Source organism: Microtus pennsylvanicus, chromosome 8 (assembly GCF_037038515.1).
Source record: "Microtus pennsylvanicus isolate mMicPen1 chromosome 8, mMicPen1.hap1, whole genome shotgun sequence".
Lineage (NCBI taxonomy): Eukaryota > Metazoa > Chordata > Mammalia > Rodentia > Cricetidae > Microtus > Microtus pennsylvanicus.
The window spans coordinates 84685263-84705226 of NC_134586.1; the positions used below are offsets into that span (position 1 = coordinate 84685263).

Below are 19964 nucleotides of genomic sequence, written 5' to 3' on the forward strand. Positions count from 1 at the left end.
GACATGACAGTACATGCCTGTAATCCCAGCGCTTGGGAGGTGAGGAGAGGGAGGAGAATCAATAGTTCAAGATCATCCCCAGCTACATAGTGAGTTCTCAAGGCCAACCTGGGCTACCTAAAACTCTGCTTAAATAAGTTTTTTTTTTTTTTTAAAAAAAAAAGCAGAATTTAGTTATAAATCTATAGTGTAAGAAATTTCTGAACATTTAGTGTCACGTGACTTTTTACTGCTTGTGTGTGCAGTGCGTGCCCTTTGTGTTTTCACATGTGCGGGTATATGTACAAGGTGTGCACACATACTCAAGTACAACCATGTGCTCACCAGAGGTTGACCTGGTCACTCTTCCTTGATTGTTCTCCGCCTGGAAACAAGGTCTCTCAGGTAAACCTAGAGCTCACCACTTGGCTAGTCTAGCTAGCCTGCTTGCTCCAGGGAGCCTCTGTCTCCACCTCCCAATGATGGGATTAATGCCACACCCACCTGGCTTTTACAAGGGTTCTGGGGATCTGAACTCTTGTCCGCACACTTGCAGGGCAAGCATTTTCACTACTGAGCCATCTCCTCAGCCCCAGTGACTCTTAATTTCTGGCTTCAAGTATATACCTACAAACTTATGAAAGAAAGTATCAAAAAGGATGTTAATAATAGCTTTGAAAATCCCACACGCTGTCCACACTGTACATCCTTTCTTTAGCGATACCTATTTTTAAATTGATTTTTTGTATGCATGCGTGTTTTGTCAGCATGCCCACTGCCCACAGAGACCAGAAGAAGGCACTGGATCCCTTGGAACTGGAGTTGCGAGGTTATCAATTACCATGTGGGTGCTGGGAACTGAACCTGTGTCCTCTGGAAAAGCAGCCAGAAGGTTCTTAACCACTGAACCATCTCTCCCACTCCAACCGCAATGATTTTTTTCATTACCACGGTGTACTAATCTGTGTGTCTGTGCATGAGCGTGTGCACGTGTGCAATGGTTCGTGGGTGAGGGTGAGAGGATCTCACAGGAGCCGGTGCTTTCCATAGACTGCGCTCTTAGTAGTCACACCCTTGCTCTCTGAGCTGCCTCACCCACCCATTTAGTGGCATTTTAAAGAAATATTGAAAGTACTTTCATTTGCTAAACCTTCTTGTTTTCAGCTTTTTCTCCCACACTTATTTATAATCCAGAACTACAAGCAGTTGACAGTGTTTTCTGCCTTCTAAAGGAAGGAAAAGGAAAATCTAAGCAGTCAAAGCCATTAATTCATAGAATGCGTAGTCTTCTCCTTTGCTCTTGCACGTAAAATAGAGCTTTCAAGTGAAACTTGCTCGTTGTACCCCACAGTTGTGAGCTGGCATTATACAGAGAAAGGAAAGCCCTGCAACCCTCATCAGATCATCTGGGTCTTGATAACTGTTCTATAAAGAAGGACTACAGACATATACTAAAAGAACAAACATAATACTGAAACATCAAAGAAACTCTTAAATCATCATGGACAACTTAAACACACACCCAGCTGCCTTTGCCCCTGTCCTGGTGTAAATCACTATTACCACTAGACTTGAACAGCTTTCCAAAAAGGGACAAACGCACACTGACAGTAACACAAACTTACAGAAAACATGTAGACTTCGAACTGTCTTTCTCATTCTTCATTATATATTCAATAACCCAGACACAAGAAAAGCATAATTTCCCGCCATCCTCCACGGCTATGGGAAGCAAACATGAAAACTGTACTTTGAGTCACCTGGGGGACGCTGGAAGCGGGCCTGCTGTTGGTCTAAGTCAACTGGCCTGGAGCACACATTGGCACTGGCCCGGAATGTGTGTCGGTCACTGGGATTTTCAAGGTTCCCTTGAGAGTCCAAAGCCCAGTGACATTTGAGAAGCACTGACCTAGTACAGTGTTTTTCTTTTGAGCTTGTACATAACCAGCAAGTATCAAAGCCTGGGAGTACAGTTGAGCGCTTCAGAACTTGCCAGCACGTACTGAGCTTTGGCATCCCCCAAGTGGTCCTAATGGATAACCAAAGCTGGGAACCAGCATATCACTATTCAATTACACACACGCACGCGAGCACATACAGTGGGGGGCAAATATTACAGATAACAGGCTTGAAGTAAACACACTATCTAAGAATTCCAACCACATTCCCCCTTCAGCCCTACCCTGACGCCAAGCAAAAGAAAACATGAGGCTATAATTTATACCCAGAACCCCTGACTAATACAGCAAAGGAATATGTGAACACAGGTAGAACATTCAAAACCTGAAAGCTTCAAACTCCAAAAGTGACATGACCCAGGAATGGAAAACTCCACAGCAAGAAGCCTTGTTCATGCACACCGTGATTTAAGATGTCCTGTGACAACCCTCATGGTGGGTTTGAGCTGTGCTGCGCTGTGCTGTTTCATGGTTCTGCAAACAATGACTTAAGATGTAGGGCAACATGGCTTGAGTGTGCTTGAGTTCCAGTGAGTGTCATGTTCATGTACAGAATGAGGGAAGACGTCATATGGCCCCGCCACAGTGCGCTGGAGTTGTAGTCAGTTTCTTGTGTAATGGGCTCCATCTCCAAGATACTTTCTGCATATGCAAATATTGTGAAATCCAAAAGAACCTGAAACATTATTTTTCTGGCTGACACTTCATACACTAAAGTAGTGAAAAGGCAGGTAATCATTTAATTTTCAATCTCTGTATCTAAACGAGTGTGTGTGTTACATATATATAAAATATATAAATATGTATGGCTTTGTACTTGAAAAGACAGGCGTGCACAGCTACATCCTGAGACAAAGGGCATTGGTGAGCTGCACGGGAGTCCAGCTACCTTTCTAAAGTGGGCAGGAGGAAGATTCCACTGAGAACTTGAGACTGTAAAAAGGGGACACCTCTTACCAGTTGAAACTTTAACTTCCTAGCTAAGTAACACTATCATATAACTTACTTCCTTTTATCAGTGGGTTGTTTTCTGACCGAACACTACTACTACATTAAAAGTTCAGCTACACAGAACATATTGTATATTTATTAAAGGAAGGAAACTTAAGATTTATGTTTAAGTCCCAGAAAAAAAATAAGAATTAGTTTCTTACATAAATGAATTCCTATTAAGACAACTACTTGAAAACAGAGAAGTTACTGAACAGGCCCTGTGTTTTTATCATTTTTTTTAAACAGGCATAACCTCAACTTCCTCTAAGATTTCTCTGTGAAGTTTAAAGCTGAACCCAAAATAGGTCCAAGGCAGCAAGTCTACATCACCCCAAAGATGGTTAAAATGCATGGCTTTCTGCAGACTCCTGACCCGAAACACAGCTGAGCAACTGCAGCATCCAGCCTGGCCAGGGCCTTTTGTATAGAATCACAGAATGGTACTCAGGAGACGGGACTTAAACATGGCAGGGTCAGAGCGATGGAGAAAGGGCCTCTGCTTTCTTCCTGACCAAGTCTCCTGCTTTTCTAATGACTACCTTGAGCTTGACCCCCTACAAGGCTTGTTAATTAGAAGTAGGAGTGTGAGAAAGAAAGAAAGAAAGAAAGAAAGAAAGAAAGAAAGAAAGAAAGAAAGAAAGAAAGAGGAAGAAAACCACAACTCAGCAGTGTTTTCAGTTGACTGCCCTTGGCCATGAAGAGAGGAAAGAGTTAGACAAATACCATAGATTCTCTACCTATACCAGACCTTGAACTCTGAAAGGCAAAATGTGCTGTCTCCTCTCCCTTTCCCCTTTCTTTCCTTTCTTTTTCTTTGAGACAGCGACTCTTGTAGCTCAGGCTAGCCCAAATGGGCCACGTAGGCAAGGATAGCCTTGAACTGCTGTCTCTACCAGATGAGTACTAGGGTCACAGGCGTGCACTGCCACGCCCACATACACCACTGTTCTTCGTGGCTTAATTGATAGTGTGATGAAGGAGCAAGAGATGGGAAATCTTGGTGTGGCATCAAGAGCAGGTAATAAATAATAAAAAATATCTGAATTTTTTTTGTATCTCTCATATATTTATTCTGTACTTTACTATGTACGAAATCCACTAAGTCATCAAACGTCTATAATTCATTTGGTCCCTAAGAGTGAAGAAACAGAAAAATAGTAACACAAATGCTCTAAGCCTCCATTTAGAACAAATATGGATATAAACAATTAATTCTCCACTATAAATCAGAACTGTACAGAGTTAAGAACAAGATAACTGAGCAATCTGAAGGAGCTGCGTGGAGATAAGGCCAAGGCTTAGTCTGTTTCCTTTAGAAAGATAAAATAGTAGAAACAAAGAGCTGCAAGGCGTCTGTGTAACCATTAAAACAAACACGGACTACCATCATTCCACTTTAAATGTGATAACCAAAAGAAAACTTTACCTCAAACGTGGAGCAAAGTACAAATGTCTGGTCCCCTCCAGAGAAGATCTGCTTAACGATATGGTACTTAAAGCGATCTGTCAAAAATAAATAAATAAATAAATAAAAATTCAGTTTGTTTTTCAGTGGTTGCTCTCCTCCGTTCTCTTCTGATACTCCAAAGTATGCTTCAGAAGGGCTTCTCATCTGCTTTAACTGTGTGCAGAGAAGAGGCCTTCCCTCCTAGCTCACCGCCAGGACTGTTTCTAGCTCAGTTAAAAATAAATATACGAAAGAGTGTCCATACCCTCCCGGCCAGCCTCCCTCCCCGCCGCTCACCCTGACCTTGTTTCTGTTTCTCATGCTAATTTCACCATGCCACTGGCCTGGATTCTAAACCGGGCACTACTATAAACGGTAACATATGCACAGCAGTCATACATCTGCATGTGGTCCTCTCTATCCCCCTCAGGATGATGCAAAGACCTCTTTCCTCAGTCCCACATAGACAACCCATCACAGGGGGCACTCTTACGACCACCTCATTGCTTTTTTTCATTTACTTGAAATGCAGTTACATTTCTTCCCCTAACCTGCTGCGCTCACCCCTCCCCTCTCCTTTGAGATCATCGTCTCTTTTCGTTACTGTTATAGGCATAGACATAGACACCTAAATAAACACAAACCTTCCCAGTCTGTTTAATGTTACTTGTATATATATACACGATTTCAGGGCTGACCTGATTGCCTATCCATGCAACTGCTTTATTTCTTCTAATAATCCAATATCTCACTGTTTCATCTCTCCATATCTCTTCCCTCCTCTCGCATAAAGTATAATCTCCTAGAATGATTGGTCTCCTTGGACATGAATTTTACACTTCCAGGCAACAGCTCTGCTCCCTCATAATCCTCCCATTCACAAACTTAAAGCTCTAACCTCCTCTAGCTGCAATAGTCCTCAGAGCCTTCCCCGTGGTCTCCTATCACCACAAGGGCCATAAGTCCATAGCATATGGCGTAAAAATTTGAAACTTTCTAATTTCTACCATAACTTGTCAAACACACAGGCAGAAATTTATAACTACTTAAGTCAAGCCAAATTGTGGTATCAAATTAAGCTTGAGTCTCTTGATTAGATTATTATTGTCTGGGAGGAGGAAAGGGTTGAGCCAAGGACAATTACGTAGCTCAGGCTTGAACGTCTCTGTGTAACAGGAGGGCACTACCAGACCCAGGAGCATACTTGCTAAGCACGTGTATTCCAAGTATGAGGAAGACACCCAGAGAAAGATATTTACAAATGACAAAGTAGACACCAAGCTCTTTTTTTCTGCGTTGGAGATTATTGCACACAGTCCCGTCTATTTTATATTTTAAGCTCTCACACATATCTGTCCCATAAGTAGTTCCTGGCAGGTCTGCAGCAGCAGCTTTGTGCTGTATGCTAGGTTTACAAAGATTATTTATGCCCAAGCCTTCAGTTACTTAGCATCCAGGAAGGAGGAGGATGAACTTTGGGGTCACTGGACCCTTCTACTGTTCCTCTTCCCAATGTGGCCATTGAATCTCTTTGCTGTTTTTCACAAAAACAAATACAGTAAGGAAACTGATAACTGTTATTTTTAAATCCATATCAAGCCCTAAATCTATTAGTTTAAAATTTTTAATTAAATTTGATTATTAAATCATATTTCTATTTAATATCTTGGCAGTTCAGTGTCTAGTTCTGGATACATTGTTTCAGGATAAAGTAGTTGGTCAATATGAATAGTCTGCCGGCCCAATCTCCTCAAGAGAATCTTCAGAAAGAAGTCTCATCCCATTGTCATCAGACACCAGAATCAGAGCACAAGCACCCACAGGCCTCTGAGTGAGGCAATCTGGGTTCACATCCTGCCTCTAGAATTTCTTTTTGTCCTTGAGGGATCAGCCCTTCACTTCTGACAAGGGGGTGACAGCCAATAGTCTTGTGCTTGCTATTTAGTGCTTAACATGGTAATGGAATTTGTTAAACAATCAATTAAGACTTTAAGATTAATCTGCACCACTAACAAAAATAAGATATACACCCGGAAGCCCCATGGTTGTTCAGAGCTTCGTGCAGAGCAAGTGCTCAAATGATTTGATAATAAATATCCAAACACACAAAAACCATCTCATGCTTATCCCTTTCAGAATAGTTCAAGTAAATAACAAATACATATTAAAATAATAGTTATGACTACTTAAAAATATAATTAACTGCAATGAATATCACTCTTACCGGCTCTAGCCGAAAGCTGACCACTGTGGGCAGCCCAATACCCCTTCACTGGAGAGGGACACTTAACATTACATGTGTGTCCAGTCCCTAGCTGACCTCTCGCTCCACAGCCAAATGCATAGATGAGTCCGGAAGAAGGCACAAAGGCTAGGGTGTGCTGTCTGCAGGAAAAGAATTAACTCATTAGCGTACTTTCCACTGATAAGGATGTACACAATCTGATTTTTTAACTTTTACATAACATCACAGCAATTCCTACTGATTCATGGGGAGTCTCTCCACGTTCTTTTGTTTTGTTTTAACAACAGACTTTTAACCTCTGATACTTAATCAGACACGGCTAACCTATGGCTAAGACCCAGGACAACTATGTAACTAGTCCAACACTAAGGCATAAACTTGCTTACGACATTATGAGAAGGTTTGTATAATTTGATTTTATGGTTCTCTTTGGTGTGTGTGGGGGGGGTGTGTGTAAGCGCATGCATGCGTGCATGCGTGCATGCATGTGTGTGTGTGTGTGTGTGTTACACTTGCTAGTGTGTGAGTCTATGCATGTGTATGAAGGTGTGTAGGCCAGGAATAATTTTCTTCTTATTTTTAAAGATAGTCTCTCGTTAAACCTCCTTTTAAGAGTTTCTTGGTGAACTAGGCTGGCTTGCCCGTGAGCTTAGGGAATACGCCTGTCTCAGCCTCTCACAGCACTGGGGTTACAGATGCACACCGCAAATCTGGCTTTTTAATGTCCTTGGTGGAGATCCAAATCTGTATCTTGGTAATGGCAGGGCAGACGTGTGACTGAACAGCAGATGACAACACTGACGACTGTGGCAGAAGTCACAAACGTGCCTGCCGACCTTGGTGAGGAAGGCAACATGCAGAAGTCACAAACGTGCCTGCCGACCTTGGTGAGGAAGGCAACATGCAGAAGTCACAAACGTGCCTGCTGATCTTGGTGAGGAAGGCAACGTGCAGAAAGGGATGAACAACCTGCCACATCCTCCCCTTAGGGTGGGAGAAACGCAGAGCCCTTACAGCAAGGAACTGTCACATTCCTTCTGCACCTCCGCTGCTCGCCCTCCATTCCACGAGGCCCTGTGCCTTCCTCTTCGTCTGCTTACCTGAACCCTTCCTTACCATGCCTGCTACCGTCTGACTTTCCCTACACAGGTGATCATGCAGTTGAGATTTCCTTAAACAAAGCTGTGACTGTGGCACACACGCCAATAATCCCTTCCCTTGGGAGGTGAGTGCAGGAGGAAGCCTCCATTCCATACTGACGCGTTTGAGGGTTTGAGGCCAGCACAGGGTACACAGACCAGTACTATCTTATAAAAGAAATAAAAAAATAAAGCATACAAACGAAAAGAGATTTCTTAACACGACAGAGGTTCAGTGAGCCCACAGGCTTGCGAGTCTCAGGGGCGCTCACCTGCCACAAGCAATCTGAGTTACTTCGCTGCCCATCAACTCCAGCACTCTTCGTGGGTTAACTTCATCGTTCATGGAGTCGTGTCCAAGCTGTCCACAGGAACCAGCCCCGAAGGTAAACACGCCGCCACTCTAAGAAGGAACAAGAGTCAGCGCTAAGGACTGGCCTCTAAAACCACATGTAAGTTCCGTCCTACCAGTCAGCATAGGGCACTGCACTCACCTGGAACTAGGCCACCAGCATTGTAAGCCCTCAGCCGTGGGGAACCAATTCCACACTGCTTAAAGGACTAGGTGCCGTTTGGGGATTAAGGACTAGGTGCTGTTTGGGGATTTTAAAGATGATTTAACTTGCAGTGATGTAGGGCTGGAGAGTTTGCCCAGCCGTTTAGGAACAGCACTTGCCGCTGTTTCAGAGGACCTGCGTGTGTGTGTGTTTCCAGCACTTAGGGCCCGAATCTCTCACCCAGAGATAACTCTAGTTCCAGGTGATCCAAAGGCCTGTTCTGGACTTCACAAGCACCAGGCATGTACATGACACACATACACGAGCAAAAGACTCGTGCAAAATCATTTGTTAAGTGCAATAATGTGTTAGAAGGCAAACAGGTTTAAAGCTAACACAGGTGAGATGAGAGGATTCTCCAGGTTCACTCGCATGTAAGAAACTGAGTTTCCATGAACTCTGTGATAAATATTTTAAATGTGTGCTTGAATAAATGCTAAGTAATACATGACAGCAAGTCCTCAATATGAAAAGACATTTTCAAGCTAGGCGTGGTGGCTCACACCTAGTGCTTAGGAGGTAAAGACAGGAAGTATGGGAGTTCAAAACCAGACTAACATATGCTGTATGGCAGGATAAACAGCAGCCTGATACATGAGACCTTGTCTCAAAACTACACACACACACAAAAGAAAGAAAGGAATGGAAGGAAGAATTTTCATTCTTTCTAACATGTAAAATGTTCTTTTAAAAGCAACAGACACCACCTAATAATTTTAAAATAGCAACTAAATTACTATTTTTTAAATATTAAAATGCATTATTTAAAAAGACAAAGGATAGTGCTGTTTTGCATATGTATATATACCATACTTTTAAGTTATTTATATTGAGCTATTTTAAAATGTCACCCAGAGAATCTATGAAGTTATCCAAGAGGAAAGCATTGGCATATGTTTAAAAAGCAGTCTTCTTTCTGTTCCTCCAGGACAACAGAAACAAAGCGAAAGAGAATGGCCGAATCGAAGCCCCGCAATGCGCCACCCCGGCTACTCTGCAACACGTGAGACTGCCCCTCTCACCTCCTCCACAGCCACGTCCCCCACGCCTCACCTTCGTGAGAACGGCTGTGTGCTCCTCTCCACAACTAATATAGACGACTTTCTGTGTTCGTAAAAGCTTCACATGGCACGGAGACTCTCGATCTAAAATAAATTAAGCACAAGCATGTCACTACTGCTGGCCTTTCAAATAAGATAGATACAACTATCTGTATGAACTTTATATCCTCTCACTTCCTGACTCACACACTCGGCTCTCTGCCTCCAACTCTACTTGAAAAGTCTAGCAAAACTTAAGTTTATATATCAAACCTTAACTCATAATTCCCTATACTCTCTACCTGTCAGCTCCAATTCACGTACCCCACGCGTATGACCCTTGAGCCCCCACAGCTACTCAAACTAAACCACACCTTTCCTCAAAACCCTTCGTTTCTTCTCCGCCTCACTGAGGAAGAAAGTCAAATTCCTCGTTGTGCCCGTTGGGGTCCTTGGTAGCAGGGCCTCCAGAGCATCCTTGCTCTCCACCTCTGCTGCCCCTCCACTCATCTTCATGGTGGTCCTGTTCCCTTTGACGGGAATACTCCTCACCATGTCCTACTTCCTACCTGGTCTCCTGTAGAGCTCTGCTCAAATACGCCCTTATCAGAGAGCGCCCCCTGACAGACTTGTGATGAATGGGGAGCTTATTCTAAAGTCATGTGACACACTAGACATTGGCAGGCTTGTTATTAGCATCCACCCCCTAGAATGTGGTCTCCACTAAGCCACAGATGTCCGCTCTTGCTCACTGCTGCACCAGACCAGCACACAGTCAGTCCACAGGAGCCTTTGTTAAACACATGGATGTGCCTGTGAACTGAAGACGGCGTCCAGAGACTTCGCTTACCTTTTTCATCACTGAGCCCAAGCTGCCCTGCGTTGTTCATTCCCCAGCCAAAAACAGCTCCTGACAGAGACAGGGCAAAGCTATGGGCCCCTCCTGCAGCCACCTGAGCCAGTGGGATCCCTTCCAAAGACCTCACCCTCTGTGGGCTGGTTTGAGAGGGGAACTCCTTCCCCAGGCCCAGCTGTCCGTGGCTGTTCCTTCCCCAGGTGAAGAACTGGCCATCTGAAATACAAACAGGATAACCGATGTTAGAGACAAAATGATACAGGCTCCAGACACAAAGGTAATCTAGCCATTCCACTAGTCACTAGCTGCCCTCTGAACACCAAACCCACCAAAGAGAAAATGAAGAGGCACTGCGTGGTTTAAGATTCCCAAAGCCTAAATTTGCACAAGACAACAGAAACGCAAACTCAAGCCTTAGTGCCCTTCAAAGGCTATCAACATTATCTAAAGAAAACACTGAAGGTTTGAGAGAATCCAGGTCTGAGCAGGCTGGTTACCAGGTACACGTCTAAGCAAGGTGAACTTAGCTCTGACCACACGGACAGGATCTGCAGCTGCGACCCAGGACTGCTCTGGGATGGAGGCCTGAGTTGGTCCATGCGGCAGGAAAAGTGCACTCTTGCACCGCCCTACACTTCCCTGACTCCTGATTTTACATTTTTCTGGAATCCTGGCAGCACAATGGAGCTTGAGAATGGATTGTAGCCTTTAACAACCAAGTCCAAAATGCTTCTATTGTCTTAAAAACACCTGGGCACCATCCTGGCCCTTGCTTCTCTTTTCCGTAAGAGCTGAAACAGCAATGATGCACCGTACACCATCCACATCACCGAGAAAGGATGAGCTGCACAAAAGTGGCTTGACAAATGCCACTGTTCAGTTAAAGCTTGCAAGTTAGATAACACAGGGCTGCAGAAGAGAAGTGGTTTTTAAATTAACATAGCATTAGCATATATGTATATAAATTACCAGCTGCCAGAGCCAAGCAGTGCCAGTTGCCACAGGAAACTTGTAATATGGTCTGCTGGTTGAGCTTCTGTATTAACCTAAAACAGAAAAGGGATTTCTTAGGTGTGCATCCACACAGAAACACAATTACCAGAAGCATTAGCAACTAAACATAGTCATTTTTAAAAAAATCATCTTGTCTAAAAGACCTTTACAAAATTAAGCATGTAATCCCGTCTAACCAATCATGTAACGTCGTCTGATAAAATTCTATTACAGTTCTCACTATCACTCTTAGGAATTTACAGTTCAAACAAACAAAAATCTCCCACACTTGGACCCATTTCTAAAATCCCACTATGTACCATCCCTACTTTAGAAAGGAATTATTATGGCACACAAAATTTTTAGGATCCCCAAAGTATTTACTATCTTCATAAATGATAATGAGCAGACTGTGGCTGACAGTGCCCAGAAACCTACATTTGGGAAGTACAGATAAGGAGACCAGAAATAAAAAATCAGCCTCTGCTACATGGTGGGTTCAAGGCTAACCTGGGTTAAATGAGACCCTGTTTCCAAAATAGAAAAGCAAGGGAGAATTAAAAAACTTCCTGATCATCATCATTTTGAGGTAAATAAGTATGGGAAATACGAGGGACACCCTTTTTAGTCAACACATTTGTCAATTGCTAGGAGCTAGTCCTAGAACAAAGTGAGTTCTGGACCAACTTACATGTTTATAATTCAAGACAGACATTTCTAAAAAGAATTGGTTTATTTGTTTGCTTGTGTACCATGAGCATTGTTCCTAGGCATATCAACAACACAAAGGAAATAGCAACACCATGAAGAAAACAGTACAAAATCAAGAACCTTTTGAGTGACATTCTCACCTGGGCACGGCCACGGAATCCTCAGTAGTCATGAGTCCCAGCTGCCCATCACTTCCTGCACCCCAGGAGAACAGCTGGCCCCGGTCACTAAGAGCCAGGCTGTGAGCCTCTCCACATGCCACATGTACGATGTGCTGATCGGCCAATGCTCCAATTTGTTCTGAAAGAGATCAAAACAGGGGGAAAATGCACAGACTGGAAACAGAAATGTTGCTCCCTCGTTAGCTACCTTCCACTGTGTGACCAACACCCAACCAGGAGGGGATGAGAATTTGTTTCAGCTCACAGTTAAGAAGGCCTGGTGCCTCAGGGCAAAAGGAGCAAACAGCTGTGTCTCCTCAGATACCTGGAAAGAGAGCCTGCAATGCTGGCACTTACCCCCTTGTCCCTGAGTCCAGGACCCCAGCCTACAGGATGGTATCACCCACATGTAGGGTCTTCCATCCTCAGTTAATTAAAACTCAGAGACACCCCCAAAACATTCCTAGATGTCTATCTCCTAGGTGATCTGAGACTCAGGTGTTGACAATGAAGAAGAACCACAGTGACCATCATCCAAGGCAATTTTATTTTATAAAGAGAACTGGGAAACCTGTAGATTTACAGAAAAACTCTGGGGACTTATCAGTAGAAGAGTGGCATTTTCATACCTGTATATAAGATTCTTTGATCATACTTCCTCTCATTATGTATACTTACCATCTCTCCCCTACTTACCCCTCCTATTCTCTAAAGCGCTCCTTCAATTTTCAGGTCTTTTTTTTTAACTGAGATTCCACATATGAGAGAAAAAAAAAATTCTACTTGTCTCTCTGAGTTTGGCATATTTACTTAACGTGAGCCTCTCCAGTTTCATTTTCTTCTTCATGCCCAATCCATCCTAAATATAGATATAGATACAGTTGGACCCATCATATATGTATGTATGTGTGTGTTTATGTGCATGGACCTATATACATGTAGGGGCCCATCATATATATGTATATATACATACATAATACATACATGCGCATACACACATGTATGGACCAAAAAAGCAATAGTGAAAGTTCTGTAGCATCTGAAATCAAATTATGCTGCTGAAGTATAGGAGCAGTGAAACAGAAAAAAGACCTGTCTGTATAGCAATGTAGAATAGAAAATCCAGAAATAAACCATACCACTGCCATTTGAGTTTTCAATAAAGGTGCTAAAAACATATGGTCGAAAACAGAGTTTCTTTAACAAGTAGTAGGAGACTGAAACTATATCCCTACCTTAGGGCCTATTTAAAAAAAAAACACGATTTAATCTAGGTGTAGTAGCACAATCCTGTAGCCCTAGCCCTTAAGAAGTGGAAGCAGACAAATCAGGAGTTCAAAGTCATTTCTGCTGTATACTGAGTTTAAGGGTCAGTCTGGTTACATGTGACTTTGACTCAAAAAATTAAATAAAGTTACCAAAAATTGGTTCAAAGACCTTCATGTAAGACCTATAATTGTGATACTAGTGCAGGTAAACGTGGGGAGAGATACTTTATGACGTAAGCATGGGCAGTGACTTTCTCATTAGGACTGAAGTTGTTGAGGACACAGTGAGAATTGACAGGTGGGACTTCTGTACAAGGCTTCTGTGCAACAGAGCGAACCTCTACCAGCAAAGGCACACCCAGAGAACAAGGGAAACCCGTTACCATGTGTTCATGTGACAGAGGATCAATCACCAAAATACGTAACAAATTATAAAAATTAAATGCCAGAGGGACAAATAATGCAGTTAATAGATGGATGAATGAATAAGTGATGCAGTTACTGGACGGATGAAGGAATTAACAGCCATTTCTCAAAGAAGTAGTTCAAGTGGCCAATGAGCAAACGAAACAGTTTCATCTTTAGCTTTCAGGAAATTGTAAATCACTTCTACACTGAAACCATTCCAAACTAGTCAGACTGGCTAGTGCCAAGAGAATACTGGTAGATACTGGTGGTGGGAATGAACTTAGTACAGCAATTGAGGAGGGGTCTCCAAAAACTAAAACTAGAACTTCCTTCCACACGATCCAGTTGTACCATTTTGGATGTGTATCAGAAAGAGTCAAAGACAGCATGATAATAGAGGTAACCCGCATGCTATATTAATCTAAGGACTATTTTAATAGACAGGTCATGGAACCATTTTGATACCTATCAGCCGGTGAACGGCTATGAAAATGTAGCACACACTCAATACATGCTCACACTCACACACATGATGAGGCAGAAAGACCGTCAGAGCCAGGAAATCAGGGACTTTGCTGTGATATTGTAACTCCTAGTAATATCAGAAGCCACAACCATAAAGTCTAACCAATGTGACTGTCCAAACAGAAACTGAACAATGAAGACACCAATGAATGTGCCAAATCAAACTGGATGGAAAAAAGCCTACAAGGCCTCAATCCTACATAAAAATCTGCAGGCAACTGAGTAAAGCTGGGACCAGAGAGGTGGTTTTCCCCAGCGAAGAGCACAGCAATTGGTTATCTAGTGCCAATGGTCAGTCCTGAAAACACAGATACAAGTAACATTTCTTAGACTCAACAGGTTATATTTAGGAAGATGTATGTATATACCTACATATATGCGTGCAATAACAACTGATTTTAAAAACAGACCATGAATTTGAAGAAGAGCAGGCAGGAATATATGGGAGGGTTTAGAGGGAGCAAAGATAATGGAAAAATGTTGTAATTAAAATATAGTCTCAAAAATAACATTAAAAAAAAAGTCTTCCAGATCTTTGGTTGTAGGGGTTTGGGAGATAGGGGCTGTTTTAAGTGGGATTGTTTTCCGAGTTCTGTCTTATTTATTATTTGTGTAGGAAAAAAGAAGATATTTAATTTTGTATGTTGATTTTTTTAAAAACTATTCTTACAATGTTGATCAAAAGAAAATTATTAGAGTCTTTGGGGTGTAGGACCATAGTAACACCAACAAATATGCGCTGCTTGATTTCTTCTCATCTTCTGCCTTGTGCCTCTTTCTCTTGCGGTGTTACTCTGGTTAAGATTTCAAGCACCGTACAGAAGAATGGTGACAGACCCTTGCCTTGTTACTGATTTTGGAAAAAATGCTATTTCCCCATTATGTGGCCTTGTGATTCTTTTATTCCTAGTCCCTTCAGAGCTACTATCATGAAGAGGAGTTGAATGCTCATCAAAGGAGTCTACTCTCTCTACTGAAATGACCATGGAGTGTTCTGCCCTCGATACAGTAATGTATTCCAGTGCATGTTTGCTGTGCTGCTGAATTCAGTGTGCAGGCGTTGTACTATAAAAGTCTGCGTTTATGTTGATCAGGGAAATGGGTCTGTAGTCTCCTGTGTTGCTGTTGTAACCTTATCCAATTTGGACACTAAAATAACACTGGCTTCATGAATAAGTTGGGAAGTTTTCATTTCCTCTGTATTTTGTGGAATTTTTTAAGGAACACTGTGCTGATAGTCTGGTAGAAACCAGCAGTGAATCAAGCTGGACCAGGCTTTGTTGAAAGATTTCTTACTAGCTGTTTAGTCTCTTTGTTTGCTACCGTATTTAGATTTTCTTTTTTCTATACTCTTAGTTTAATTTGGGAAGGTCCTATGTATCTAGAAACTTCTAGATTTTCTTATTTACTGAAATAGAAGTTTTCCCAATGTCCCCTAACAATCCTCTGTGTTTCAGTGGAATCTTAGTCACCGTTTTCCTTGCTAACTCTGTTGTGTTTGGTCAGTGTGGCGAGGGGTTTGATCATCGGTTCAATCCGTCCAAAGGACTCACTGTTGCCGACTCTTCATGTCGCTCTTTCCCATTTCGTTTCCCCAGTCACACTTCTTCCTCTTCCCTCACGAGTTACGGAGTCACTGCTGATCTTCAGGCCTTCACAGCTGTAAACATCTCTCTCCGGCTACTCTCACTATACAGCACAGTTCTGTACGTTATTTTCATTTTATTTGATTCTAGCATGGTTTTTTTTTTCAGTCTCTTCAATGAGCAGTTGACCATTCAAATGCTTCATTCAAGCTCCAGCTTCATATATTTTTATAATTTCTACTGTTAATTTCTAATTTTATCTTATTATGATGTGATAAAAGGTGCTTTAATTTTCTATTTATGCTTGTTTTATGTCTAATATACGACCCGTTTTATAGAAAGTCCCATGAATTGCTGAGAAAAATGTATATTCTGGAGTTGTAGATGTGATTTAAGCCCTCTTAATCTACAGTGTTATGTTGTTTAACCCCAAAATGTTTCGTTCATGACTTGTGGGTGTAGTCTAGGTGACTTAATTAAGGTGGGGTATTTAAGTTATTCTCTATTATTGTATCGGGGTTCATCTGAGCCTTTATGCTCAGTAGTTTTTGTTTTAGAAACGTGGTCTACCAATGTTCAGGGAATATGTTTATACAATGTGGGTCACCTTGATGGATGATCACCTTCATCAATCTTAAGAGACCTTCATTATCTTTTCTAACAATGAACTGGAGTCTACAATACCAGAAAATCCAGTGTAACTGTTTGCTTTTAGATTCTGTTGATTTGTAATCTTTCCCCCCCCCCCCCCACCTTATCCCTTTCATGCTGGGCTTATCTTTACCAACAAGGTGAGTTTGCTACAGACAGAAAACAATTGAGTCTTGTTTTCACATCCAAATCCCATATGGGCATGCCTGTGTTTACCGTCTCTACCGTCTGTGGCTCAGACTTAATGACTATGAATTCTTTTAACTCATGATTATTATGAGAGGTCTTCATTCTCCCTTCAGTTCCAAGAGGCAGCTTTTCTGCATACAGGAATGGATGCTGGCGGTGAAGGAGACCATTCCATGCCCTCCTGCTTTGGGGATACTAAGAGATACTGATGTGTTTGTTCTCTCTCTCTCTCTCTCTCTCTCTCTCTCTCTCTCTCGCGCACGCGCGCGCGCGCGCGCCTGTATATGTGACCTGTAATCTTCCTCTCACAGCTTGCAACAGTTGTTTATGGTGGTAGTCTATATCACTGATGTTTTACCACACCAATACACAGACATTCTTTAATGGTCTTGTCTTTTTGAAGTTCTAAAAGTCTCCCTTAAATGTCTACCTCTTTTCCAAGAATTGGGAATTTTTATCCTATAATTTTATGGAATGTTTTCTGTGCCTTTAAATTGTGCATCTTCTTCTTGTAGGTCCATGGCTCACAAACCTGATCTTTTAGTGGTATTTCAGAGGTCTTATAAGTTCAGTACATCCTTCATTGGTCCTCTGCTCTTCTGTGGATTTTTGGATGCCTCTCTGCTGTTGCTGTTCCCTGATATCCTGCCTCCCACATGACTTAGTGGGTCAGTGAGACTTTCAATTGAGCTTTTTATTTGACTGAACTTCTCATTTCTAACTCTTCAATTTGACATTTTTCTAAGGGTTTTAGTTATTTTGAATTGTTTATCATTTAAAAAAAATTGTGACAGTGTTTCTAGTCCTGACCTTGAACTCCCTAGATGCCCAAGGACAACCCTGAACTTCTGATCCTCCTACCTCTATCCCCTGAGTGCTTGGTTTAAAGGTGTGCATTATCCCACCTGTATATACAATTGTGGTTTATACAATGCCACAGACTCAACCAAGGGCCTTGTGCCGATGACTCAAGGACTTCACCAACTGAACTGTATCTCCAGCCCCTTCATCACTCTTAATTTTTTTTTAAATCTCATGTTCATGGGTGTTTTGCCTGTATGTGTGTCTGTGCACTGTGTGTGTACAGTACCCATGGAGGCCAGAAGAGGGCAAAGGCTCCCCAGGAACAGGAGTTAAGAAGGTTGTCAACCATCACATGGGTGCTGGGAATCTAACCAGGTCCTCTGCAATAGCAGTAAGTGCTCTTCACCCTGAGTCATCTCTCCAGTCAACCCCCAACCATTTTTATATCTCACATCATCCTCCTAGTTTTCATTCAGCTATTCACTTGCATTTGCTTTGAGTCTGTTCTGGTGCTTCTTCACATTCTTCCTGTATTTGCTGATCATTCTCATCATCAATCATTTGAATTCTTTATACATCATCCACTTCACTATCGCTGGATTTGATTGCTACAGCATTTTGAACTTTTGGAGGACTCATGTTGCCTTGGTCCCTTATCCCGTATTTCTTGTGTTTCTAAACTGAGATTTATGCATCTGGAGCCATGTTCCTAGTTTAAACTTCTAACTCCCAGATTATGTCACTTGGGTTATTTGCCAAAATTCAGGAAGAACTACACTGTAGCAGGTTTGGGGTACGGTTTCTCAGAACTGTGCTACTCTCAGCCGGCGTCCTCAATGCGCCAGGCATGATCCCGGCACTACTCCCAGAGAAGGAACCTAACTGCAAAGGGACCCAATTACAACTCCAGTAAAATTGGGAAGAGAACAAGACAATACTACGTGAAGGAAGAAGATACTACTTAGACTAGGACTATGAAAAGATAAAAACAATACTAGAGGACAATACTAAAAGACATAAAAATTAGAGCGAAATGTAATAGGAGGAAGCAAAGAACAGAAAAGAGAGCAGATCCAAGAAAAATAAAGCAAATAATAAAAATAATGAAAAAATTAAAAGCAGGAAATACTAGGAGAAAAAAGAACAGAAAAGTGTCTAGATGAAGAACAAAATAATAAAATCAAAAGAAAAAAAGGAGACAGAATTTAAAAGTAAATATTAAAGCTAGGTATGGAGGTTCATGTCTAGAGTCACAGCACTCTGGAGGCTGAGGCCAGACTTGGCCCTGTGGTGAAAACCAGTCTCAAGAAAATAAGTAGCAAAACAGAAATTAGATATTACAAAGGGACATGGAAGAGGAATACAAAGGACACAGAAAAATTAAAACACACAAAAGTAGAATTTGCATGCAAATATTTAAAATAATTGATCTAAGCAATATCAAAACAGTCTCTACAGGAAAAAAAATAGATTTTAATGGCACCATAAAAAGGAGAGGGTAGCTGAAAGGAGGACAGGTTTCCTCTAAGGAGGTCAATCATGTGGCTGTTTTGGCCATGCACCAACCGTTCAGCGCAGGGTCTGTGTGTCATTGCGAGTCCTCATTTGCCTTTTTGGTGTTCATGGAGCAACCACAGGCTATGTCGTGTGGCCAGAAAGTCATGGTTACCCTGTGCTGTCTTGTTCTTCAAGACTGGATGGGGCAGGCCACAAGCTTTCAGCCAGCTGGGCCCAGTCTCCAGCAGCTTGAGTGTCCTATGATGGGACAGCTCAACCCTATGGGGATGCTGGGACCTACACCTGAGGGGGAATGCTTGCATGCTGCACTTTGGGTTTGTGAACGTTCTACAAGTTGGGATCCACACACAGTGACCCACGGGCTCATTCCCCTCCTCCCAGAGCTCGGGCAACCACTCCCTCTGCTGAGTTTTCATTTTAAGCTTCCCTACTGGTACCTGTTAGAGTTTTAGTGTAAACTGTGCTCAGAGGCTCACAGGTCTGAACAGGTGGGCCCTAATGACGAGGTTGCCTCAGGGTTTGTGCAGTGTTTGGTAGTAAGCCCTAACAGAGGATGGATTACCAAGGGGCAGCCACTGAGGGTTACACTTCTGAACTTCCTCTGGCCTGGACACTTTCTCTCTGTTTATTCTGCTGAAATACAGGCAAGCTGTCTCAGTACACTCCAGATCTTGTATCTCTTCTCTCATCCCACCATAGCTCTATGAGGGACTGCAGCACCTGCTTAAGACCAACATGGAAGGCTGAAATTCAAACACAGGACACAGACAGAGCTGCACATGATAAAAACTGACCCGCAGCAAGTGGGTAGATATGTCAATGCCTGCCTTAAAGCCAGGCTTGCAGGCGAGGAAGCCCACCCCCAGCAGAGCTGTAACACACTATCACTACTACGAACATCCACTTGGTCACTAGTGGGCCCCCGCACACGGTTGA

At 42.4% G+C, this 19964-nt stretch overlaps 1 protein-coding gene across 4 annotated transcripts in view; it reads right to left on the reverse strand.

The window, feature by feature from the left end:
- The window catches only part of Herc3 (HECT and RLD domain containing E3 ubiquitin protein ligase 3), a 99536-nt gene that overhangs the window by 53103 nt on the left and 26469 nt on the right, over nt 1–19964 (reverse strand). For 3 of the 4 annotated variants that reach the window (XM_075983950.1, XM_075983951.1, XM_075983952.1), the window contains exons 3-9: nt 12059–12218; nt 11184–11260; nt 10209–10430; nt 9372–9463; nt 8034–8164; nt 6602–6762; nt 4357–4433 (exon numbers count right to left, since the gene is read on the reverse strand). In XM_075983950.1, the coding sequence (XP_075840065.1) occupies nt 4357–4433; nt 6602–6762; nt 8034–8164; nt 9372–9463; nt 10209–10430; nt 11184–11260; nt 12059–12218 (920 nt within the window). Of the gene's footprint in view, nt 1–481; nt 614–4356; nt 4434–6601; nt 6763–8033; nt 8165–9371; nt 9464–10208; nt 10431–11183; nt 11261–12058; nt 12219–19964 lie in introns of those variants that run through there. The other variant, XM_075983955.1, reaches the window with a different exon arrangement.